General features: G+C 41.4%; 11 protein-coding genes across 11 annotated transcripts; 7 read left to right on the top strand and 4 right to left on the bottom strand. All coding sequences in view use genetic code 12, as the record gives it.

Annotated features, from left to right (window-relative positions):
- Positions 1–788: 788 nt before the first annotated feature.
- Positions 789–1,710, top strand: SPAPADRAFT_63403 (uncharacterized protein; the record flags this gene model as incomplete). The annotated part of the gene is made up of 1 exon (XM_007377476.1): positions 789–1,710. A coding segment is annotated over one exon (772 nt), but the record flags the coding sequence as incomplete, so codon positions are not given.
- A 48-nt stretch (positions 1,711–1,758) lies between these two features.
- On the top strand, positions 1,759–3,635 carry PBP2 (Pbp2p; the record flags this gene model as incomplete). The annotated part of the gene is made up of 1 exon (XM_007377475.1): positions 1,759–3,635. The coding sequence occupies one exon, from the start codon at positions 2,507–2,509 to the stop codon at positions 3,458–3,460; it is 954 nt and encodes a 317-aa protein (XP_007377537.1).
- OPT8 (Opt8p) lies at positions 3,597–5,242 on the bottom strand (the record flags this gene model as incomplete). The annotated part of the gene is made up of 1 exon (XM_007377474.1): positions 3,597–5,242. One exon carries the CDS (start codon positions 5,024–5,026, stop codon positions 3,773–3,775), a length of 1,254 nt encoding a protein of 417 aa, XP_007377536.1.
- Positions 5,243–6,076: 834 nt separating this feature from the next.
- SNF4 (AMP-activated serine/threonine-protein kinase regulatory subunit) lies at positions 6,077–7,574 on the bottom strand (the record flags this gene model as incomplete). The annotated part of the gene is made up of 1 exon (XM_007377473.1): positions 6,077–7,574. The coding sequence occupies one exon, from the start codon at positions 7,538–7,540 to the stop codon at positions 6,545–6,547; it is 996 nt and encodes a 331-aa protein (XP_007377535.1).
- A 152-nt stretch (positions 7,575–7,726) lies between these two features.
- Positions 7,727–11,007, bottom strand: NUP82 (linker nucleoporin; the record flags this gene model as incomplete). The annotated part of the gene is made up of 1 exon (XM_007377471.1): positions 7,727–11,007. One exon carries the CDS (start codon positions 10,975–10,977, stop codon positions 8,632–8,634), a length of 2,346 nt encoding a protein of 781 aa, XP_007377533.1.
- On the top strand, positions 7,734–8,648 carry SPAPADRAFT_143429 (U2 snRNP complex subunit; the record flags this gene model as incomplete). The annotated part of the gene is made up of 1 exon (XM_007377472.1): positions 7,734–8,648. The coding sequence occupies one exon, from the start codon at positions 7,734–7,736 to the stop codon at positions 8,646–8,648; it is 915 nt and encodes a 304-aa protein (XP_007377534.1).
- A 482-nt stretch (positions 11,008–11,489) lies between the features above and the next one.
- SKI8 (SKI complex subunit WD repeat protein) lies at positions 11,490–12,784 on the top strand (the record flags this gene model as incomplete). Its single annotated transcript, XM_007377470.1, has 1 exon — positions 11,490–12,784. One exon carries the CDS (start codon positions 11,538–11,540, stop codon positions 12,681–12,683), a length of 1,146 nt encoding a protein of 381 aa, XP_007377532.1.
- A 630-nt stretch (positions 12,785–13,414) lies between these two features.
- On the top strand, positions 13,415–14,846 carry SPAPADRAFT_63397 (uncharacterized protein; the record flags this gene model as incomplete). The annotated part of the gene is made up of 1 exon (XM_007377469.1): positions 13,415–14,846. A coding segment is annotated over one exon (970 nt), but the record flags the coding sequence as incomplete, so codon positions are not given.
- A 204-nt stretch (positions 14,847–15,050) lies between these two features.
- Positions 15,051–17,851, top strand: NAM2 (leucine--tRNA ligase; the record flags this gene model as incomplete). Its single annotated transcript, XM_007377468.1, has 1 exon — positions 15,051–17,851. One exon carries the CDS (start codon positions 15,051–15,053, stop codon positions 17,769–17,771), a length of 2,721 nt encoding a protein of 906 aa, XP_007377530.1.
- Positions 17,804–20,209, bottom strand: SPAPADRAFT_157751 (uncharacterized protein; the record flags this gene model as incomplete). The annotated part of the gene is made up of 1 exon (XM_007377467.1): positions 17,804–20,209. The coding sequence occupies one exon, from the start codon at positions 20,153–20,155 to the stop codon at positions 17,885–17,887; it is 2,271 nt and encodes a 756-aa protein (XP_007377529.1).
- Positions 20,210–20,367: 158 nt separating this feature from the next.
- SPAPADRAFT_157748 (uncharacterized protein) lies at positions 20,368–25,226 on the top strand (the record flags this gene model as incomplete). The annotated part of the gene is made up of 1 exon (XM_007377466.1): positions 20,368–25,226. The coding sequence occupies one exon, from the start codon at positions 20,404–20,406 to the stop codon at positions 25,177–25,179; it is 4,776 nt and encodes a 1,591-aa protein (XP_007377528.1).
- Between the last annotated feature and the right edge of the window lie 61 nt (positions 25,227–25,287).

Below are 25,287 nucleotides of genomic sequence, written 5' to 3'. Positions count from 1 at the left end.
TTGAGCAGTAGTGAAGGGTGTTGTGTTGTGGATGGAGGGTAATTGTAATTTATATACGAGTCAAAATATGTGGAGAAATCGCCGTGGCAATCAGTGGCGAAAAATTAAATGGTGAAATTGTGAGTGTGTCCTCCGAGCCATACAAATAAATGGCGGCCCCTTTGACATGTAAGGTGAACATTCATGCATTGCGGTAATATTTTAAGCGAAAACTTGCCTGGTTCGGGCCGAGCTTCATTATCGCAAGTGGATAAAACGTCACAATAGCGAAATTACGCTATTCCGCTTGTTAGTCTGAAATCTACTGCCAACATTCAATTCAATGGCTAAATTGTGAACAAAGTTTAGCAACCAGCACGTGACCAAACCATACAAAGTTGTGATGTTGCCAGATTATCAATTTGCTGGTTTGTTCTTTGGAACAATCCTGTCAGTGGACTAAATTATGTAGGAATCCTCATTGATATCTTGGACTTGGTTTTGGACTTTGACTTGGTTTTGGACTAGGACTAGGACTAGGACTAGGTCTAGATCGCGATCAGACACCTGGATGGGGTGGTCTAAATCACCGAATCCCAAATCAATGTAATTCCCATCCGTGACCATGTGTCAGACAAATCGCTCTCCTATTGGATCATGTATGAAATGTGGTCTCCGAATAAACATTCAAACCATTGTCTGGGGGAACAGATAAAACCGTGGTCCATCTCCGACAACAAACGCGCTACCAAATACAAAATATAGAAGCAACCATTTTTTTGTTTGTTGGAACATTTTATTTTACAACCAACCAACCAAACAACCATTCTTGTGACATCAATCCAATGGCCAAGATAAAAGAACAACCAGTAGAAGAACCCGAAGACGACTACGATGAAGAACTAGATGAAGATTATGATCCTACCAAAGCCGCAAGCGATGACGAAGAGGATTCTGAGGATGATGAGGTAGTACCTGGACGACCGGCGCTGAGTTTACACATTGGCCGATTCATCACCGATGAGAGTGGACTAGTTAAGAATTCCACTTCACTTGACATAGATTCTATATTTGATGATATGAAACGAGGCGAGGCTAAGGAGACAGGCCACAGCGAGACAGAAGAACGCGAACGAGAGCGAGAACAGGAACAGGAGTTGCACAAGAACAAGACCGATGCTAAGCAAATCAAGATCCAAACTAGTTACACATATGCGGGCAAGTTAATCACAGAAACCAAACTCGTTGATGCAGATTCCGAAGAGGCCAAGGCGTACCTTAATAGTACCAGTTCGGTACTAAGTTCTGATGATGGGAAGAATCGGTCTGAAGTTCCTGTGGTACGTAAGGATGTGATGACTGGAGAAATGGTACAACTAAGGATCAAATTAAAACGACCTAGTTTGATCGACAGATTCAATGGTAGGAATAAGAAGCTGTTGTCTACATTGGAAAAGCTGAGACTTGACTGGGCTAGTTTTGTTGATAAACGTAAGATTGGTGATGAATTAAAGAGATATAATAAAGCAGGGTACTTGGATAAACAAGCTTTCTTGGGTAGAGTAGATGTTAAACGAGACGAAAAATATGTTGAGGCCAAAGAAGCAGCAGCGTTAGCAGCACGAAAGAAGCAATAGAACCCCCCCCAGGTGGCATAACTCCTTTGTTTCGTGTTATGGATTGTATAAGTATTATGTAACCTGTAAAATAGCCAACATGTAAAAGCCACGTAAAAGTTTTTTTTAAATTCCCAAAAAAAAAAAAAAGACAACCAACCATATACAAAAAAGCTGGTGTAGAAGCAATTCTAATCAATTCAATTTAAACAATTCAAGTAACAATGTCAGATACGGCTAGCAATACAAGCAGCAGTTTCAGCAGCAACAATGCTCTTAAGAGAAAGAACGAAGATGACGAAGAATCTACTAGTGAACTTACCAAGCGAGTGGCGTTGGATAGCGAACAACTAGACCAAGTTGATAGGCAAGAGGAAGAGAGCATTACCGCACCAGCAATTGGTGGCGGTGAAGAACAGCCTGAAGATGAAGAAGACGAAAGCGTGGAACAACAACAACAACAACAACAACAAGAGGAAGCTGATGAAGACCAACCAGAACCTACTCCAACAGAAAATCAACACGAGGCTGAACCACAACCGCAACCGCAACTAGAACCAGAACAACCACATCATGAAGAAGACGAACACTACGATCATGCTGCCGAGTCCACCTCTGAACACGCATCTTCTAAACCAGTTTCCCTGTCCAACCATCGTGACCTGGATCCTACCTATGTTCAATTCCGAATGTATTGTCCCGTTAAAGAAGCCAGTTGTATTGTGGGTAAGAAGGGAGAAAAAATTAACTACCTCCGTGAAAAAGCCAATGTTCGTATCAACATCAGTGATAATATCAAGGGCGTTCCCGAACGTATTGTCCTGGTTAAAGGTCTGTCGGAAAATGTTGCTCGTGCCTTTGGGTTAATCACTAGGACAATTTTGGACGAGCCGGAAGATGAACCAGCATCAATGATGAGTCAACAATATAACCTTAAATTATTAGTGCCTCATCCTATGATTGGGTTTATTATCGGAAAGCAAGGATTGAAATTCCGTGAAATTGAAGAAAGCTCGGCTGCCAAGTTACGAGCAGCTGAACAACCATTGCCTTATTCTACTGATAGAGTTTTATCTGTGACCGGTGTCGCTGATGCTATTCACATTGCCGTGTATTATATTGCTCAAGTTATGATTGAACACAAGGATTGCTTGAAGAAGAACAAAATTGTTTACTATAATCCAAGTAACTACCACCATGGAAACATTTCCAGTAATATGATGGCATTGGGAGGTGCCAACAATATGCAACAGCCTCCACCACAGCAACACCGCAATGATCCGTATGGCATGCCATATGGCCAACAATCGATGCCAAAGCCACCACAACAATCAGCCAGTCCGTACAATTTCCAAACCATGTTCCAACCCGCTATTTATCCACAACAACACCAACCACAACTACAACCACAAACCCAGTATGGAATGTCTAGTTCATATGGGAATATGGGGATGAATATGGGTGGCGCTGCCGGTGGTATGGGTGGTGCCAGTATACCACCGCAAAACCAATATATTGATGAACATGGAAATACAATTGTTGGTGATGTCATCACCAACCCACCAATTCAAGCTGGTCCATCACCAGATAAATTCAACCAAGATGTGTTTGTTGCCAATGCCAATATTGGTAGTGTTATTGGGAAAGGTGGGAACAATATCAAGCATATCCGAGAAAACAGTGGATGCAGTTATGTCAAGATTGAACCTGATCGCGGACAATCGATTATGTTGGGTGGTGGGAAAGGTTTAACCAATATCAGAAAATTGACATTGACAGGACTGCTTAATTCCATCCAAATGGCAATCTACTTGATTAATCAGAGAATTAATCAGGATAAGGAAAGAAATGCCCCTCATCACTAGGTGAAACCTCAAACTTCTTTCAAGTGTTATTCTGATGTTACTACTACTGTCTTATCATCATTCCGGTTCCAATATTTGGCTCTAACAATTTGGTTTCTACTACTTGGTTTTCTATATAACTTTTTTTTTTTGTTTTATGTATTCTGATATAAATTCTAAAAGTCTATCTTTTCCTATCGTTATGATTCTATATTGGAACTTATTCTAGGAGTTTTTGAACTCTGATTCTTCTGAGAAATGCACCTGTGGTTGTGCAAAAGACACTATTTGATGTATACTGGGTATGGCTCGCTTTGCTTGCCAATATGCCTACTATATACCCATACTGGCTAATCCCATGGTAACCACACTCAATAACCCTTCTCCTAAAACCAATCCCGAACTGAAAATAATCATACTAATCCGATCCATACCTTTATTAGTCCACCAATGATTAACCACACCACCAATGAATCTAGCCAAGGTGAAATTGGGGGTATTGTATATCCCGATACCCACAGCGACACCACTGGGCAAGTACACCAAGTACTTGTGATACTTTGACTCTTTCGGTACCGTATTTTTCAAGAGTGAGATTATGGCGAATATCACCCCAAACACAATCGAGAACTCGTAGGCGTGCGGTGGGAGTCCTTTGCCTGTGACTAATCTTGAGCAATCGATCCAGATGATTGCCGTAGGGATCCGGAATGTTTCGTTGGGGATGGTGTATACTGAATTGTAGAGCTTGTAGACTATGGAACTGAGGAACACGGAGTAGATTGTTCCGATTACCTGAGCCGTGAATTGTGCTCGAGGAGATGCACCTATAAGATGACCAGTTTTCAAATCTTGCATCAAGTCTCCTGCTTGTTGGGCACCAGCTTCAGCAATTCCACCAGCAACTAAGTTGATGAGGACACGGGCTGGGTGCGAGGGTGGGATCACCACCGCGAATATCAACTGCAGGAGTTTCCCTATTCCACTTACCGGATTCAAATCTGTTTCTCCAAGGGCGCGAACACCGAGGACCAGGAAGAGCATGGCGAGAATGATGGCCACGAATGATGCATAAAGTGGCACGATGGTGCCAAAGACAAGATGAAGACAGAGTACACAAAGTAGTGTTGATGCAATGATTCCAATTACGGCGGTGGTGTTGGAAATAAGGTACTTGTCTGCCACTGGTGTGATTAAATTGACATTTTCCTTGTATTCATATGCGCTGGATGTAGGATCATCATTTGAGCCAATCAGGCCAGACGTGGCTGGTAGCAAAGGATAATAAGTTGCTGCTGTTGTTGTTGTTGTTGTTGTTGTTGTTGCTGTGGTAGTGCCTATTACACCGTTATTGTTGTTAATCAAACGATATGCACCAATTAAAGATCTCCCACTGACGATAATAAAAGAAACGAGCGAGTCACTAATCATTACGCTTAAACTTATCCACAAGATCCACCCTTGACCTCCATTAATCCAGTCATTAATTTCTCCAGGAGCCCAGCCCATGTACTTTGACAACGGTGCGAGTATCCCCCATCCTAATATAGCCCCAAATAACATGTATGACACTGTTGGCAAACCCATAATTATCCCCTGACCAATGTATGCTGGTGATGGTTGAAGGGTCCACTGGTATGAATGGGCAAGGTAACTACCGAATATCGGGATGTTTTTAAGAATGGGAATAAAGTAGGAAGTCAAGGTATATGTTGCGGAAATGGTGAATGTAATCAAGAGGGATCGTATGTGGGACTGTGTTGATGGAGACGTTGATTCGGTTGATTCTGTCAGAGTTGACTGCAGCAACTCTTGATTCTCCAACTCAATCTCTTGTTCTTTCACGCTGTCTTTCTCTTCAAAGATTTCGCTCTTGTGTAGCACGGAAATCAAGGTAGCAGTGGCACTTCCACTGGGGAAGGGCAACTTCTCCTTGACGATAACCTGCTGTCTCAACGGTATGGCGAAAAACACGCCAAATAACCCCAACCCCAATGACCAAATCATTAGCTGGGGTAAACTGAAGTGCAATTTGCCCAATCCTCCTGACTCGTCAATGTCCAAGAACTTTTCAATTGCCGGTATAATCCCAATGAATCCATAACACAAGGGTCCTGTTCCCACGGCCACGGCAATACTTTGGATATATACGTTTTCCACATCACTAAAGGACTTGCTCCAGTTTGTCGCTTTAAAAATGGCAAACCCAAGTAATGCAGACGGTAATGACATCATAGACACCCATCCTGTTTGTAAACCAAATTGGAAGTTGGATATAAGGACGATCGTTCCGATAAACAATCCAATTACCGTTGATCGGATCGTGATCTGTGGTAGCGCGAGTTTATCGGCATAAGTTGGGGATTTGGATAGCAGCACTTGGTCAGTAGTGCTATTGCTAGTGCTAATCTGTAGCATTAGCCTGTGTGTGAGTGTATGGGATGAGTGGTTAGCTAGTAGAAACCGTTTTGAAAAGAACGGTTGCTGTTTATATATATATCGTCACTGTGGCTGGTGGAATTTATTACTAATCAAAAAGGGTGCAGATGAACAAATTTCTTTTTCTTTTTTCGCAAGACGCTTTTGATTGTCAAAATGACGTGCGGCTTCAAACGGGGAAAGATTGCCGTATTGGGCAGAGATATCCTGAGTCATAGCGGGCCCAACACAGTATACAAAGTCATGGGTAATAACAGCTTACCTTTCGGCTGTGTTGGTTGGAAATTTAACGCGATTGTGTGCCCTGTGTAGAACGGTACCCGGATGAGCTGGGTACTAACCAAATAAACTCTGGGCTCTAAACTGTGGAGTCTAAACTCTGGAGTCTAAACTCTGGAGTCTAAACTCTGGAGTCTAAACCCTAGACTGTAAACTCTAAACTCCACACTCTAAAATGTAAACTCTATATTGAAGAAAGGTATTAATATGTAGCAACAGCACCCTAGACCTGAATGCTCGTGTGGAAAATACTGTCTGGATTCCTATGTGCTACCCATTGTGTGGTAAGCATCGTCGCACAAACCGCAGATCGAGGCACACTACTTGACAACCTAACCGCCGTGTTTCATTCAATTACTTTATATTACTATATATATATAAACTAAGCTAGTCCTCGCCAAACAAGATATAATTCAAGATATCACTCAATGTAATCACAGACACCAATTTACCTTCGTCATCAACAATAAACAATCTATGTAATCTTGACTTTCTAATGGTATCCATAATAGTACTCAATCTGTCATTCATAGTACACGTATGAACCCCTTCAAAATCCTCAGGTCTTCTCAATAATGCATCTCCCACACTCAAATCTAAATCAGTATACATCCCTCCTTTAACCAACGCCAATATATCGACAGCCTCATACACATTGATAAGCTTGCCCTGGTCATCAACTATAGGCACGGATGACACGGATTTGTGTGCAAGCAAATGAATCACCTCAATAACAGGGGTTTGTAACGTACATGTAGAAATATCCTTGATTGTGCCCAACCCTTTCAAATCCTTGATTGGTTTAAGCAACATCTTGGTTTCCTTACAATTCAACGCCACAAATTTCAAAATTCTATATTGAGTAAGCACAGACACCACAATTTCACGATGGGTCTTTTCGTCTTCGTCAATCAAAGGAATTCTTCTTGCTTTCGACTCCAACATCTTCACGCAGGCCTCGTAGAGCGACTTGAAAGGATGGATCGACGCCGTTTCAATCTGATCACATCCAATTGCGCGTTCCACGTCGCGCAACCCATCAAGAGTCAATTGCTCAACAAACTCAAATTTTTCTGGGAATTGGAAATAGTATTGGATAACATTGATGAAGTCAGACGCAGTAAGCAACCCAGCGAACCTCGATGTTTGGTTGTTCCACAATGGTGCACTGACGATATTATTCTGTAACAAGATAGTCAACGATTTCTTGACCAATAGCGATGTATCAAGCACAATCAACCGGTAACTCACAGGCAACACATCGTACGATGTCTTCAGCTGAAGAAAAAGACGAATGGCCTTTATTCCGATTTTTTGATCGTGTTCTATTTGTTCTCGTGTTAGACTAAGAATGTAGTCGTTGGGTGTAGCAACTGCAGCCATTGATCTAAGGTGTATTGGTGAAATGTGGGACTTTGGCCCTCTTGTTTTCAAAACGGTCAATTTCGTTTCATATTTTTATGTTGGAAAAATGTCGGAGAAAAATGTCGCGTTTTTTTCCCCTTTTGCCGAGGAAATACCCTTCAAAAAAGTCGCAATATAATTTTATACACTAACTAAAGTTAAGTCATCACCAATGAACTTCCCAGAAAGACCACCACTGCCAACAGATCTCTCGTCAGTTGACGTGTCTACAATAGATGAAAGAATTCACCTTGAACAAAGCAATTGGATATTCGAACATGACTCGAAAGAGTACACCTATGACTACTCCAAAGACAAATGGATCCCTCGAAAACGACAACTAGATGAGCTAGAAGACGACAACGACAACGACAACGACAACGACGATGACGATGACGATGAACAAGTCAACAAATCACACATCAAAAAAGCACGTACTGAACAAATGTCTAAACTTAAGCAGAAACTATCTGAACTCAAGCAAAAGAAAACCACCACTACAGCTGCATTTATATCGAACCTTCCAGTAACCATCACTTCGCAAGAGATAGCCGATTTGTTTAGTAAATACGGTCTGATTGCTCTTGACAAACAAGGGAATCCCCGTGTCAAGTTATATACTGCTACAAATACGCACGAGTTCAATGGTCAGGCTTTGGTCATATACAACAAACCAGAGAGTGTAACTATGGCTATTGATATGATGGATGGAACAACCGTCAAAGACACGACAATCAAAGTTGAACCAGCTACATTCAGTGAAAAGCCAAAGAAAGACTACTCCAATGAAATAGAGTCAATTAAACAAAAACTCAAACTGCGCCATCCAGCCGTGGTCATACTAACAGGAATGTTTCGCAAGTCAGACTACGATGAAACGCTACAACAAGATATAATACTCGATATAAATGATGAATGTGCCAAACTTGATATAAACAATGATGATATCCACTCGATACAATTCATGCCAGAAACTGAAGAAATTCATATCAAATTCACCAAACAACAACTAGCTGAGATATGCATCCAATGTTTTAATGATCGATGGTATGATGGGTTGAAAGTCGCCGCTAGTTTACAGCAGTAGTCAACAGAACCAATCGTTGCTTCATCTCGCTAATCATGCCATCTTCGTCCTTCAACCACGAGGACAATTTGTTCAATCGTTGCTGTAACTCCAACTGTTTCAAATGGTCAACTTGATCCGCCTGGTCCTGTTTCCTTCTTCCCTTGGCTTCATCAACAATAACTTCCACTTGTTTGGCCAATTTCTCCACCGCCTCAGTTAAACAGTCGCCCAATTGAGAATTCAAATTGACTTGTCCATTTATAGAATTGATTTCGCGGAACCAGCTGCGTTCGGCTTCGCTTATAGGCAAACTAATACTGCTTGAATATTTCTGAATACCAGTAATGATCTTCTTTTGTAATGCGTACATCTTGTCGTCCAATTTGGTTTGCTTCTTTAATAACTTGTCAATACGTTCTTGTTGTTGCTTCAAATTAACTTCTTTAGATTTTTCTTCAATGTGTCCAAGTGACTTGGCTTGCAATTTCAACGATTCAAGTATACCTATAATCTTTGCTTGTAATTTAATGGAAACCCCACTAAACTGGACAACTTTCCCTATAGTGCCCATAGAAACCTGATTCAATTCATCCAACATGTCAGCTTGTTCTTTGCTCAAAGATTTCACCTGCTCGGAAACCAGTAATCGATTAAGCTCTTCTGTGATTTCTGCCAACGGTGGTTCACTGTGTCGTCCCACGGGTTTAAATATTGCCCGCGTCTCATCCTTCTCTTTAACTTGCACAAGATCTTGTTTTGGAGTGTTGTCAACTATAGGAATAATAGTCAAATTCTTATCTTCTCTAAATCGAATCACCACTAAATATTCCCCAGTATCGGTAAGTGTATCCTTGATATAACCTACTGATGTAATAGGCTCCTTGTCGGCACTAGCAAGGAAATATGAGCTGTCAACCACGACATCTTCATTCAGTTCTTGTTTCATTTGAGAAATTATTGAATCAGTCCAAGGATGTTCCACCACAACCACGTCAGTGTCGATAACCACGGCAAATCGGGCATCACTCAACTTGACAAAACGTGATCCGGCTCCTTTAGTTTGAATCACGTCACTATGCAATTTGTCCAATATGGACAAGTCCTTCTTCCAAAATTCAGTTTCTTGGACACGACGAGTTTCAGAATCATCCTGGTCTTCTTCTTCAATGTATCCGAAACCTACCTTGGGCTTAGCGTATTTCTCGACTTTAGGAACAGCAACTAATACTTTTTTATCATCGGTGGCAGACTTGTACTTCATCAATAATGGTGAAACTTGAACAAAATAAGAAACAGATGTCGAATTGTCATTCCTTCCCACGGCACTAATAAAACTCACATGGTCATTATTGGCAAATTGAATAAGATCATCGATGCCAGTATCAACTGTGGCAACTGGTCCTTGGACCTTGGAGCCTTGCCAAGAATCACTCAATCTAGGCAGAACAATTTCCAATTCGTGAATTGCTTCTCCTCGTGAATGAATGCCTCGAACTTCCTTCACCGTAGGCAATCCATTGGTCAATTGAGTCTTCAAACCCAGATAATACTCATACTGTTTGATTGCGGCTGTGTCTAACTCGCTAGATGCCGTGTCTAATAAGTCCGCCGGTGGGAATCTGTCCTGGATTAGTTGCATAACCAGCTTGGTTTCTTCAAGCGCAAGGTCCACTTGGTCGAGCGTCACTGCCAAATTGCAAGTCTTTGAAATGAATGGGTATACGGCGAAAATGTTCCCCTTGGACGTACTCACATAAAGCGTCAATGCACCGGTTAGACTTTTGTCTGACCCAAAGGACATCGATGTGGTTTTCTCATCTGCTGCCAAAACTTCCTTCATATTCACTTCAACCTGGGGGATCTCCAATGATTTCGTCAAGTCGTACCCTTTAATCTGATCGTCGGAGTCAAGAACAACAAGCATGCTGTCATTAGCAACCACCAGCTGCCAAAGAACTTTCGTGATTCCTTTATTGCTGCCACTAATCCGATAAGTTGCACTCTTCAAGTATATGGAATTACTAGTGCTCCCATCGGGTAACGCAAGCACCTCAAGACGAGCTGCATCACCAATCAAAGCAAGCAACGTCCCGCTGGAATTCATTTCAAGAGCAATGACATCCATACCAGCAGAGGAAACGTCGTGTGCTAGAAGTTGATAATTGGTGTTCCCCTTGCTGATATCACAACATCGCATAATGTTACGCACCGAGTAGTACAAGTCTCGATCATTGCGGATGGCTAGCAAATTAATGGGAATCTGCGAATTGACTGCTATATCCCTCTGATCAAAGTAACTCCTGAAGATATCTTGGGATTTGAGATGTCTTGTGAATTGATTACCCATGTCGTCGTATCTTTCTAAGGGCTGTTTCTTGTTGTAAACATGCCATTGGTTAAACTAAAAAAAAAATTTAAACTAAAAAGCGTAAGAGAGCGACGCTACCAAGTTCAGCGTCTTTTACTGAGCCCAGCGTGATGTAGTCCGATTGGGGATGTGACTCTGGTTTAAACGTATCTCTAAGGCTGGCGGTGGAAGACCCCATGTGTATGAAGGTACTGGTTTGGGTAATAGGGGGTGGAGTATCGTTAGTACGAGATGTGTAGAACTTACCATATCTACTAACCAAAGGGAGAACAAAATGACATCAGGAGCAGAAACAACACTATTGTAGAGCTTATCGGCTATCAGAATTCACAGAGATTCAATCAACAGTCAATATATAACAGGTAACCCTTTTCACACGGTCTTATGAGTGAACAATGTGATAGATGACACGCTTTGCTGACCATCACCAAAAGTGGCTGCCTTTTTGAGTCGCACAGCTTTGTTGAAAAATTGTTGTAAAAATCCGAATCATCAAATTACAGTGCCCAAACAGCAACAGCAAATCAAGCACCACGGTAATGGGGAAACAATACATCTTTACGGTCAATGCATCACAAGCACACACCCTGGATATCCTAGGTGTGGCAATCACCAACAAATACACAATCTCAGTATCTAGTGACGGATATGCCAAGTTCTGGGACAACAAAAAAGATGAAATCCATAATCCCCTGGAATATGTCAAGCTGTGCTTTATTAACAAGATAGGTATCCACCATATCGCCGCTTACGAAAACACCTTGCCTTCATCCACTGTCAAAGTGACATTATTGGCATTTGCATGTTTTGACGGATCAGTAGTGTTCAAGTACTATGTCAATGACGATTTCGACACATTGAAAGACTGGGAAGATACAAAGATGTCTAACTGCTGGGTGCCGCAATTCTATCGTGATCCTGAGTCAAAACAGGATTACTTCATAGTAACCAAGACAACAGGGTCCACCTCGGTCAACCATTTGAAAATAACTGAACAAGACGGGGAAGTCGCCATTGCCATTGAACAAACTGGAGAATTAGACCCTGCAACCTCGTCATTTCCCAACTCATTGGCTGTATGTCCTACCAAGAACAAAAAGGCTGCTATAGGGTATATCAACGGTGATGTACTCCTTTACGATTTCGAAAATTTGAAACTTGTATATACATTCCACTCCCCTGATTTACAACAATCCTACAAGTCAAGCACTACTTCAATACCTCGAGTGCTTGCCTTCTCGCCTGGAGGTACTTTACTTGCCGTGGCTAGAGACAATCAAGCAGCGGGATCCATCACGTTATACGATGTGGACCACGGTGAGAATGTAGGTACGCTTACTACCCCATCGCATAACACCAAGAGTACAATTGGAGGATTTGCCCACCAAGGATGGATAATGGATCTTAGTTTCGACGAAGAAGGGAAGCTTTTGGCTAGTGGTGGATTCGACAAGTGTGTCAGAGTATGGAATTTGGAAACTGGTGAGCGTGAGGCTACAATAAATATCAGTGCTAGTGATTTGGATGATGTCGAGCAAGGTGAGCATGATACTAGTGTTGTTAGCGGGGTTAGATTTATTAAGAAGGGGGTAAGAGGTGGTGCTGGCGGTGATAGCAATGAAGGATTGTGTGTTGTTAGTTTTGATAGAGGTATTAGATGGTACCGAGAAGCTGGAGGTATCTAAGTATTAATATAGCACAACACTGTAGTATCGAGTCTAAGCTCTTTGTCTATGCTGTAGAGAAACCGTTGACATTCTCTCCTACGCTACCAAACGTGCAATATAAACATAATAAAAAATAATATCAAAAGTAAACAAACATCGTTTTACAACCAATCACCACCAAATGTCCACTAATGAAGATGCAGCTTTGCAACTAATCAATCAACTAGATAGAAAGGATCAAGATCTTAATTTATCGTTAATCAATCAATTATCAGAAATTTCCCAGAAAATCCAGGGGTTTACCGAACCAGTGATCTCTCGTCTTTTAGATGTTATACTAGATACAACCACATCCAATGCCCTTAAAACAAACGACAAATTGGACATCCTTGACAACTGTCTCGTTGTCCAATCTTACCTCTCAAGTGGTGTGTTTCTAAAGATCTTGAGTAGTGTTGGCGTGCCCCAGGCCTATTATAAACGAGGAGAGCGATACAAGACGCGTACCTTGTCCCTGAATCTACAATTACGGCTACTTGATTGGGTTGTGCTGAACTTTCCCCATTTTGCTAAATCTGCCGTTCAATCGGGGAGTGTGGTTTTGTCATTGCTTATAAAGAGTTTGTCATACGAGTTCCTGCGTGGGTACATCTCCCAATTGATTATGCTTTTACTTAAACAAAAGAAGTCAACAATCAAGACGTATTTGAATAGGGAGATATATCATCATGTGAATATACTCATGTCATGGCATATCAAATGGGTAGCTGATTTGTATAGCAAGTTCCCGTTGGATGTGTACCTTCGTGAACTTCTTGCGTTTTTCAAAACAGTGAAACCTGACTTAGATTATATTGTCTATTCCCCGGATAACTTCCAAATATTAAACAAGTTGATTCCGGTTGATAAGGTTGTACTTGGGAATGTTCCTCGTGTTAAACGGGCACGAGCTTTGAGAAATAGTAGTGAGGGTGTTGATGAGTTGATTAGTACCATTGATAATATTAACAAATTAAACCCATATGTGTTGTTACGCAGTTGTTTACAGGATAAAGACAAGTGCAAATTGATCAGTTTAGCGTTTCAACGAGGAGACACCAAGTTTATCAATAAAATAGACGGGTATGTCAAGATTAATCTTGAAGACAAGTTAATGAATCAAGAGGAGTATGATCAATTCTTTGCGTTGTTGGTTAATATATTGGAGAATAGTGGTGGAACAATTCAGCTTCCTCTGGTCAAACATTTTGTTTCTTATCCTCAAGAGCCATACTTTAAGTCGTTGGGATATCGATCAAAGTTGATCAAGTATACGACTAAATTGCAAGCTTGGGAATTGGTAGATATTATAGAACGGGATATTTCCTATCTTAAGCAGAAAAGTAACGAAGACGACAGCATTGTGAAAGAATATTTGACAGGCATATTAGACTTGTTCAAATTAAAACAAGAGCAATCTATTCATGAAACACTCAACCAATGCATTCCCAAACTATTTGATTTGATCCTCCTTGCCAATTGCAAAGACTCGCTTACTTATAAACTTGTCCAATATCTCCAGTCGTTGCCTTCAAGTGTGATTAACCAACTCACCGAAACTGCGGTGCTTCCACCACCCACCTCAGTATATTCGATGCTTCTTGATGGCGATATTGTCTATTTATCCCTGATATGCAACCACATTGCCAATTCTCGGAAGTTCAAATACAAAAACCCCGAGTTGAAACAGTTGCAGAATTCGTATATTATGGATACAGTCAACTTTCTTTGGCGGGACAAGTTCATGCACAGTGAAGCAAAGCTGGCCAATCGAGGAATGTATCTTCCAGCTACATTAGTAGACAAGCTAAGTTCACATTATGATATACCGCAACCGGCTACGTTAGGAAACATATTCATGAATCCCGCATTGAGTTATATTGTGACACGAATAGTGTGGAAGTTAGAGGACGAACAAGAGGTGGGAATACGACATGCTGGGCCTATTTCGAGACAAAGTGTGATTGAATTGAATGAGCTGGATTGGTTGAATATGAGTTATGATGATTTGAAAGTTAAAATTATTGAGAAGTTGGATGGGATTGCATCTGATGGAGTTTGTGAATTGCTTTATACTTCATTGAAACCGTTGGCTGATAAGAGGGGACGTGTATAAACATATATAATGTTATTCTATCTGACATTAGAGTCTGGTAAACTGTATTGCTACTTTACTTCTAACTTATTAAACGAGAATACTGGGTATTAGGTATTGGGTATGGGTCCCTAGTCATTGGTTATATGGAAAAAAATGTCGCATGTCGTGCGACTTTTTCAGATCTGAAAAATTTCGCCTGGATTGGAGACCAACCCATAAAGCTCAACTTCCCCCCCTCCCAACGGTCAATGAATAAACGTCTCAATTTTGTTCGTACGATACGGACAAGCAATGGTCGTATAGATTTCTCCAAACTTGAGGCGAAGTGGGTGGCCAAATGGAAACAGCAATCCCCAGATGGTTCCTTACACCCAACCAAACATCTTGACAACCACGACACCTCCAAGAAAACATTCTACTCCCTTTCTATGTTTCCCTACCCTTCTGGTGTACTTCACATGGGCCATTTGCGAGTATACACCATCAGTGACGTCGTGGCTCGATTCAAGAGATTGCGTGGGTACAAAGTGATTCACCCTATGGGATGGGATGCATTTGGATTACCAGCCGAGAATGCTGCCATTGAGCGCGGGATTGATCCTAGTGAATGGACCGAGACGAACATCGCCAAGATGAAATCACAAATGTCAAACTTCTTGGCTGATTTCGACTGGGATCGCGAAGTCAATACCAGTTCGCCCGAGTACTACAAGTGGACGCAAAAGATCTTTTTGATGTTGTTTGAAAAAGGGTTGGCTTATCGTCAAGAGGCCGAGATCAATTGGGACCCCGTGGACATGACCGTGCTTGCTAATGAACAAGTCGACTCCGAAGGCAAGTCATGGAGAAGTGGAGCTATTGTCGAGAAGAAGTTGTTGAGACAGTGGTTTATTGGTATAACCAAGTACGCCAATGAATTGAACCGAGATTTGGAAACTTTGGATGGGTGGCCCGAGAAGGTGAAGCTCATGCAACGCAATTGGATTGGTGAATCCCATGGTGCCGAGATTAGTTTTCCTATAGAAGGATACTCCAACGTGGAGGTGTTTACTTCAAGACCAGATACATTGTTTAGTGTTCAGTTCTTAGCGTTGGCCTTGAACCATCCTATCGTTACTGAATTAGCCAAACAAGATGGCGAATTGGCCAAGTTTATAAACGGAACATATGAACTTAACTCGAAAGCAGGTTATAAATTACCCATAAAAGCTTCAATTCCTATTGACGTCAATAATAACAAACTGGAGAAGTATGATATTCCTATTTATGCTGCTCCCTACGTCATTGGAAGCTATGGGCATGGTGCTGTTATGGGATGTCCTGGACATGATGACCGTGACTTTGAATTCTGGAAATTACATGAACCAACCAAACAAGCTATTCAAGTGGTGGCTCCAACTAAGCAAGATGTGACTAACCCATATACCGAAAAGGCTGGCACGCTACAAGATAGCTCGGTTTTGCCTACTGGTATTGCTGATCTTGGAAACTACCGTGGTAAATCTGTCAAGGAAGCCATGAAGTTAATCGTCAAGAACCTTGAAGGTCATTCCCTTGGTAAACCAACCACAAACTACAGAATTAGAGATTGGTTAATCAGCAGACAAAGATACTGGGGTGCTCCTATCCCAATCATCCATTGTGACGATTGTGGACCAGTGGCCGTGCCTGATGAGCAATTGCCTGTAGTGTTACCACCCACTGAAGGTAAACATTTCGGCAAGGGGAACCCATTAGCCAATATCGACTCTTTTGTCAATTGCGAATGTCCATCATGTGGTAAGCCATCCAAGAGAGAGACCGATACTATGGACACGTTCATGGATTCATCATGGTACTTTTTCCGTTACTTGGATCCAAATAACCAGAAATTACCTATCGGTAAAGAAGCCAGTAAGGATATGCCGGTTGATTTATACATTGGTGGGGTCGAACATGCCATTTTGCACTTGTTATATTCCCGATTTATCTCCAAGTTCTTGAATGATTACGGATTATGGAATGGTGAGCAGTGCAAGAGTGAACCATTCCTGAAGTTGATTACTCAAGGTATGGTTCACGGAAAGACTTTCTCTGATCCTGACAATGGCCGATTCTTGAAGCCTGATGAATTAGACTACTCTGATCCCGCAAACCCAGTGGTGAAGCTGATGGGTAAGACTCCATTAGTGACGTATGAAAAAATGTCTAAATCCAAGTACAACGGGGCTGATCCTGGTGAATGCATTGCCAAATACGGTGCTGATGCTACCCGTGCCCATATGTTGTTCCTGGCTCCTATTTCTGACGTTCTCAACTGGAACGAGGAGCAGATCCTGGGTATTGACAGATGGTTGAATCGTGTGGTGCAATTGGGTGAAACTATCAAGGAATTACCTGTACATGATGGTGCTAAACAAGGTACCTTGTCCCAGCATGAGCTTGAACTTAATGGTAAAGTACAACTTGCTGAATTCAACCATAATGAACTTACGCTTTACAATGACGTTCTGGGATATGTGCTGCGAATTGCAAAGTCAATTGAAATTGACTTTTCGTTCAATACTATCATTTCTGATATGATGAAAATGTCAAATGCAATTGGCGATGCTGTCAAGTCGGACAGCGAGTACAGCACCGATTTGATTGTTGATTCATACAAGAAATTGTTGATTTGTATGTCAAGTGTAACTCCAGCCACTGCTGAAGAAGGTTGGGAGATAATCAACAGTAGCAATGGTAGCGAAGTTGAGTCAATCTTTTACCAATCGTATCCTGAATGTCAACCGATTGAATCAACCACTCAACAATATAACATCTTCATAAATGGTAAAATGAGAGGAGTTCTTGTATCAACCAAAGATTTAATCACACAGCCACATTCTCAAATCATTGATGAAATCAGTAAAGAAATCAACGTTACAGAATTTATTCAAGGTCCTGTAAAGAAAGTCATTACCAAGCCTTGGATGATTAGTATTGTATCTTAAAACTACCTGTATAAAATTTAACACTTGTATATACATATATATATATATATATTAAACCCGTTCTATAAATACATTCAAGATTAACGCTATGTACAATTGATTGTTAACCTCTTCTAATACCCTCTCTTTTTAACGTAAATTTTATGATCTAATCTGGTGATTTTCCCCTTGGCTATTTGCGACTTACCGATCACCTCTCGGAGTCTGTCAATAACATGGAAGTTCTCAATCTTGTAAGAAGCCCCCATCAAGTTTCCCAACTCTTTCTTACCCCACAAAAATTGGTCTTCACTGGCAATTACCACGGCTAAAGCGTCTTCCAACATGTTCATCTTGGTGTAACTGTCCACGAGAACCGTAGCAAACAGGAAATCCAACTTGTGTCGCGTCTTAGCTGGTAATTGTTGGAATGCAGCGGATTTCCTATACTGGCCTCGCTCTTTGATTATTGAATCAAGGAAGTCAAAGTTTTTGAAACGGCCGGCAGCCCGAACAGCAACCATGTACATGATACAATCACGAGGTGCCTTGGCGCGGTTGTCTTTAAATAAATGCTCGACTTCGTTAAGAAGTGGAGATTTAGCGATATCCTTGGTAGTGTCATTGTTTGCGATTTCCGAGGTTGCAGTGGCAGATTCTGGTTCTTCGATTACGATTTGTCTGGTTTGTGGTAATCCAGTGGCATCCAAATATGTGGCACTTTCAAATCTATGCTTGAAATCTTCAAAATTACCTTGTTCCAAGGCAATATCCAAATATGAAGTTGCCAATTTACTACTGATAAATTGGGGACAACTCAATGTTATGTATGCCCATACCGCACTAGATTCGGCAAGAATAAGAGTACGGTTGGTTAATCTCGCATTGGGTAAAAATGGGAAGCCAGCCACAATTGTAGAATAGTCTATTTCATCAATGATCTTGCGTCTGAATTGTAGCCCCTTTTCGTTGTGGAGAATGGCTAATGGCGTAGTACGTTCACTTGGAGGCACAAATTTGGAATATGACAAGATCAAGTATGCAAGTGCCTTAGGAGTCACCGAATTGGTTTCCAACATCTTGTATAATAATGCTCGGGCCAAATCAACATCTCCATCACGGGCGGCAATATAGATCATGCTTTCGTATGTTGGCAAGTCCGGAACCCATCCATGCTTGTATATGTCAAAGAATAATTGCCAGGCACGATGACGGTATTGAGGTTTCCGACAACATCCCTTGGCTAAGTTACTCAAGACCTTTTGGTTAATGGGGATCTTGTTGCTGATCATTTCTTGATACAAATCCAACCCACGTTCAAGCTCGTCATTCATGACACAAGATGCGATGATTTCGGTATATTCCTTCTCTCCGGGCTGAGTCATTTGCGAAAAGAATTTCATCCCGTCAAAGACTTCCATGGCCTGGGTATGATTCCTTTGATTGTAGATGTACCCTTGCATGATGGCTGAGAATGCTGGTTTGGACACTTGGATACCTCGTTGTTTCATTTCTTGTAATATTTGGTTCACTCTGGTGAAATCGTCACTTTTGCTGTAGATCACGAGTAAAGTTTCATAATGATCGACTGACAAGTCGGTAACTTGTTGTTTAATCAAATCGACATAATGTTGGACTAGTTTCAATCTTTCGTCGCTGACTTTATGACCACTGGCCAAAGCTCGAAGGAAAAGGTAATATGTCTTGTGGGGGATCTCGATTCCAGCATGGCTATACATGGCTTCTACGCTAGGAATTAAGTTGACTAAAGTAGAGTTTGGGATCTTGCGCAAGAACTTGTGAATGGTGCCTGGTTGTAAATCTTGAAATCCTCCACCAAGTTGCAACTGGTTGAGTAAAACTGGCCAGTTCTGGTTAGTATCGTTAACCAAGAATGAAGGTGCTAATCCTAATCTGTCGGTGATTGGTTCTGGAAGCTCCAAGGGTTTGCTGGCCTGTCCTTCTTTGGGTGAGGGTATTGGTTTTGGGGAAATAGTGGCTCTTTCAGGATCAAATTTTGGTTTCACTTGGTCATAAATCACCTTGGCTGTGGAGTCTATGTAATCGTCGTTGACTTCAACGGTGCTTTTGTTGTATAATGCTTCAGCTGTATGGCTAACCAAAGAACGAAGCTCGCTGAATTTTCCTTTTCGTATCTCTTCATACCTCTTTTGTTTGTATTCTTCGGTTTCCTCGGTGCTATTGCCGCTTTTCTTTGGTGTTGCCTGTGCCTGTTTGTTCTTCTTCTGCTTTTGAGCAAACTTCTCTTGTTGCCTTCGAGTTATTCGTTGTTTCTTTGCGTCATCATTCAAAACAAAGAGATTTCTCTGCGGAACCACAAGTACACGGGTGGCTGCAACCGTAGTAGCAGGTTTACCTCTCGCTATGCCCAAACATCGAAGCATATTCCAAGTCTTGTTGCCTGTTTTAAACGGTATTTGTTGCAAAAGAAGGTTGATAAATTTTTTTTTAGCCCGACGACATTTTTCGATCATCGCGCGATATTTGTTGCGCGTGTGGTAGCGCTGGGCTACAAACAATGACGACATTTTCCAAAGCGGAAATGACGAGAAATACTAAAAAGAATTTGGCAACACCAGTAAGGTTTAGTTACTCTAGCTATAATCAATACAAAATACATCGCTATTCACCAATGTCACATTCTGGAAGTGGCCATTCTTCTCGCCAGTACTTAGGAACGGGACAAAATCCGGCCACAAACAGTTCTGGTGGTGTAGCTGGTGGTGCAGGCAATTCAGCTCCTGGAGACTCCCTAGGAATCAATAACCAACCTCAGGTGCTAACTGGAGCAAGTCCTAATATCGTTGCCGGTGGCACCACCAGTGCCGTGGACATCCCTCCTGATATGGCTGTACTATTGCTGAAACTAGATCAGGACTTCATGGTTGACAAGACCATTGACCAGTGGACCTATATTAACCGTCGTGAAGAGATTATGCAGTCGATTACCCGTTTGCACCAACGTCAACAGCAACAACAGCTGGACGATTGGGCCGTGTTGGATCCCGACCAATTGGAAACTCCATTGAATCCTAGACGACTGTTTGACATACAACAGGATAGTCCTAGTGATTTGGTTAATATATTGGAATCAAGAGCCAGGATATACAAGTCTGAGACCGCATTCATGGTGTTGGATATCCGGGGTAAAGAAGTGAGTTCAATCACATGGGAGAAGCTATATTTGAAGGCAGTCAAGGTATGTTACGAAATATTACACAAGCTATCCTTGACTAATAATGATACCGTGGTGTTGTTGTATAAGGATGGAGAAGTTGCCGAGTTTGTCGTGGCATTATTTGGCTGTTTTATGGCTGGGGTCACTGCCATTCCTATTCATCAGGACATTTCACTAACTGAAGTGTTGGAAATCATTAAATTAACTTCAACCAAGTTGTTGCTTTATTCGGAAACCGTGGCTAAGGAGTTGGATCGTTTGAATACACAAGCCCAACCGATTAATTGGCCCTCAAAATTAATGAGATGGAGAACCACCGAATTTGGTTCTGCCAAAAAGTCAGAATTAAGCCACTGGCAAATGAAGCAATCACAAAGAAAAAGATCAAACAGTCAAACACAAACCCAAAATAATCAAAATTTGGCCTATGTGGAATTTTCACGTTCACCTTTGGGAGAATTACGAGGTATTGCCCTAAGTCATCGTACCATATCTCACCAAATGAATTGTCTAAATGTTGCCCTTCTGAGCTTGCCTAATTCGGACAATCTCCAACGCAGTTATACGCAATATCAACGTAATTGCAAGGTTGTCTTGGCAACGTTGGATATCAGATTTTCAATCGGGATAATCATGGGGATACTATTTACGGTGTATTCAGGAAATGTCCACATATGGGCCCCACAACGAGTGATGGAAGTTCAAGGGTTGTATGCCAATATCATCTCCAAATGTAAAGCGTCGTTATTGCTTGCCGATTATATCGGTCTAAAGCGAGTCACGTATGATTATCAACAGTCACCCAATGCCACACGGTATTTCTCCAAGACCCAAAGAGTGGACTTTTCTTCGGTCAAGTGGGTATTGGTCAATGCATTGACTATCGATGGAGAATTTGTCGAGATTCTTTCCCAGCGTTATTTACGACCTTTGGGGTGTCAACGTCCAGATAATGCGGTTATTCCGATGTTGACATTGAGTGATTATGGAGGAATGGTTATTTCATTACGAGATTGGATTGGCAGCCAAGAAAAGTTGGGGGTTCCCTTGGGAGATGACGATGATTCTAGCGACCTTTCATCTGTGCTTATTGATAAAGAAGCTCTTTCCCGAAATATCGTGAAAATTGTCGAAACTAATCCTAGCGCATTTGATGATATCAGTCATGATTTGTTGCGGGTGGACGCTTTTGGATATCCTATCCCTGATGCCACCCTTGCTGTGGTCAATCCTGAACTGTCAATATTAGTATCTAAAGGTGAATTGGGTGAGATTTGGATTGACTCTCCTTGTCTTTCGGGTGGATTCTACGGTTTACGTAAGGAGTCAAAGCTGATTTTTAGAGCTAGGTGTCGAGGAGCATATGGATATTTGGAAATGGAGTTTTTACGGACAGGACTTTTAGGATTCACATATAATGGGAAGGTATATGTTCTTGGGTTATATGAAGACAGAATTCGACAACGAGTTAGTTGGATCGATCAGAAACTATACAAGAAATTAAACCGAGATCTCATCATTGGTAATAATGGATCTAGATACCATTACTCGTCTCACTTGTTGGCAACTTTGGCTCGTGAAGTAAAGCAAGTTTATGATTGTACTATATTTGATATTTTCATCGGTAACGAATACTTGCCGGTGGCGATTGTGGAAGCCGAGGTGATACGAAAAACTGTTGAAGATTCCAATCAGGATTCTAATGAAGCTGCTGATGATTATGTTAGTAGTAGTGCAGTGCCATTGAACGAGCCTGTGCTTAACGCTATTGCCCAGAAATGTTTTGACACATTGTACCGTCGTCATTTTCTCCGTTTGTATTGTGTGCTTGTGGTTGATTGTGATACGTTACCCAAAATCATGAGAAGTGGTGGGAGAGAAATCGCCAATATGTTGTGTAAGAAACGATTCCTTGAAGGTAGTCTACGGGCAGAGTTTGTGAAATTTTTCGTGAGGAAATCCATTAGTATGATCCCCCATGGTGAAGATATAATTGGTGGTATTTGGTCTCCTTATGTGTCTGAATTGAGATCTATGGCCTTGGCTAATTTCCCTAACCAATACTCAAATGTTGATTATCGTGACAGTTCATTAGATGATAAAACGGGTGCTCCGTTGACTGATTTCAAAACCATTATTGATATTTTAAAGTTTAGAGTGGCTAGATCGGGTGATTCGATTGCATTCCACAATTTGGACAATGGTAGTAGTAGTAGTAAATCCAAGCCGTTAACATGGAAGAAATTGGAGCATAGAGCATACTCGGTTTGTCATTACTTGATTGAAAAGGCGTCAATTAAACCGGGCCAATATGTGATTCTTATGTATTCTCTTTCCGAGGAGTTTGTTGTTGCCGTGTATGCCTGTTTAATCTGTGGGATAATTCCAATTCCCATGTTGCCGTTTGATTCCAATCGTATTGGTGAAGACTTCCCTGCTTTTGTTGGTGTCATTAAGGATTTTGACGTCAGTGAGATTCTTGTTAATGATGAAGTTGAGAAGTTCCTCAAGAATGGTCCTGTTGCTGATTCTTTAAAGAAGATTAGTCATAAAAAGGTCAAGGCATTGCGAATTAAAAACACGGTGAAACTAACCAAGTTGAGCAATATCGCCCTGTTGAATTCCAAGATTGCCACCTATCAAGCCGCAGTCAATTTCCGGGATTCTCATACCACCGCCATGGTGTGGTTGAATTTTACCAGTGATCATTATCGTGTGGGTACAGTTTTGAGTCATCTGAACATTATCGGTATGTGTAAGGTGTTTAAGGAAACTTGCAATTTGAACTCGAAGACTCCAATTGTGGGGTGTGTTAGACATGCATCGGGTATTGGATTCATCCAAGCATGTTTGCTAGGCGTTTTCTTAGGAACCACCACGTATTTGGTTTCGCCGGTGAGTTATGCTGAGAATCCCTTGCAATTCTTCCTTACCCTTGCCCGATATAAGGTCAAAGATGCTTTTGTTACTGAACAAATGCTTAAGTATGCTGCGATCAAGTTTTCTCCTAAGGGATTCAACTTGAGTAATTTGAAAAATATGATGATCAGTACGGAGAATAGACGAGTGGAGATTGATTTCTTGCGAAAGATATCCAAGGTATTTAGTCCCACTAAGTTAAGCGCGGCTGCTATGTCAACCGTATACAACCATTATTTCAACCCGATGATTTCAACAAGATCGTACATGACTGTGGCACCCGTTGATTTGTACTTGGACCCATTGGCGCTCAGACAAGGGTATGTATCTGTGGTGAATCAGGCTGATTTCCCTAACGCATTACACATTCAGGATTCCGGTATGGTGCCTGTGTGTACTGAAATTGCGATTGTTAACCCTGAAACGAGACGAGTATGTAAAGAAGGCGAGTTTGGAGAGATTTGGGTCAAGTCGGATGCAAATTTGAACTCGTTTACTAATGGACCCAAGGGCCCAGTTGATAGTTTAAGTCAAGCTCAGTTTAATGCTCAGATTGTGGGAGGCGATCCACAGCTGAAGTATGCCAGAACTGGGGATTTGGGATTTTTGCATCATATTTCCATCACCAAGAATGACGGTGGGGAAAATGGTCAAGAAGGCGGTGAGGCTGGTGGCGGTCGTCGTTCCAGTAACATTACTTCATTCCAGCCATTATTTGTGTTGGGTAAAATTGCCGACACGTTTGAAGTGATGGGGTTGCATCATTTCCCAATTGACATTGAGAATACTATTGAGTCATGTCACCTGGATATTTACAACAATGGCTCGTGTGTGTTTAAGTGCTCTGATTATACTATTGTTGTTTGTGAGTCTAAACGGACAAGATATTATTCAAGTTTAGTGCCATTGATTGTCAATACGGTATTCAGTAAGCATCATATTATTATCGATATTGTGGCGTTTATCAAAAAGGGAGAATTCCCCATCTCCAGATTAGGTACGAAACAACGAGCAAGAATTGTCGATGCTTGGGTTCAAGGGGTTATTCCACTCAGTGCATCTTATGGGGTCAATTATGGTGAGAATAGTATGATTAAGCTTATCAAAGATATTGATGTTGTAGCTAGAGAAGACCCAGTTATGGGATTAAAGAATCCTGCTCTTAGTTATTATGATACAGACATGGATGATGATGTATTTGCTGATGATCGCCAACCATTGACGTTGAACCAAGCACAACCTTCTGGTAATGCGGTATTTAATAATTCTGGTGCTTTTGAGAGTAATCTGACATCAGAGATAATAATGTAACTTTGTACGAACGTTTTTTATTTATTTAATGTATACTATGTAATTGATTGTAGGTTGTAGATGTGTATTGTAGTTTGTAGTTTATATGCTTACAGGCTTACAGGTTTA

Source organism: Spathaspora passalidarum, assembly GCF_000223485.1.
Source record: "Spathaspora passalidarum NRRL Y-27907 unplaced genomic scaffold SPAPAscaffold_7, whole genome shotgun sequence".
Classification (NCBI taxonomy): domain Eukaryota; kingdom Fungi; phylum Ascomycota; class Pichiomycetes; order Serinales; family Debaryomycetaceae; genus Spathaspora; species Spathaspora passalidarum.
Note: the sequence above shows the minus strand (reverse complement) of the source record. Positions and strands in the feature narration are given on the sequence as shown.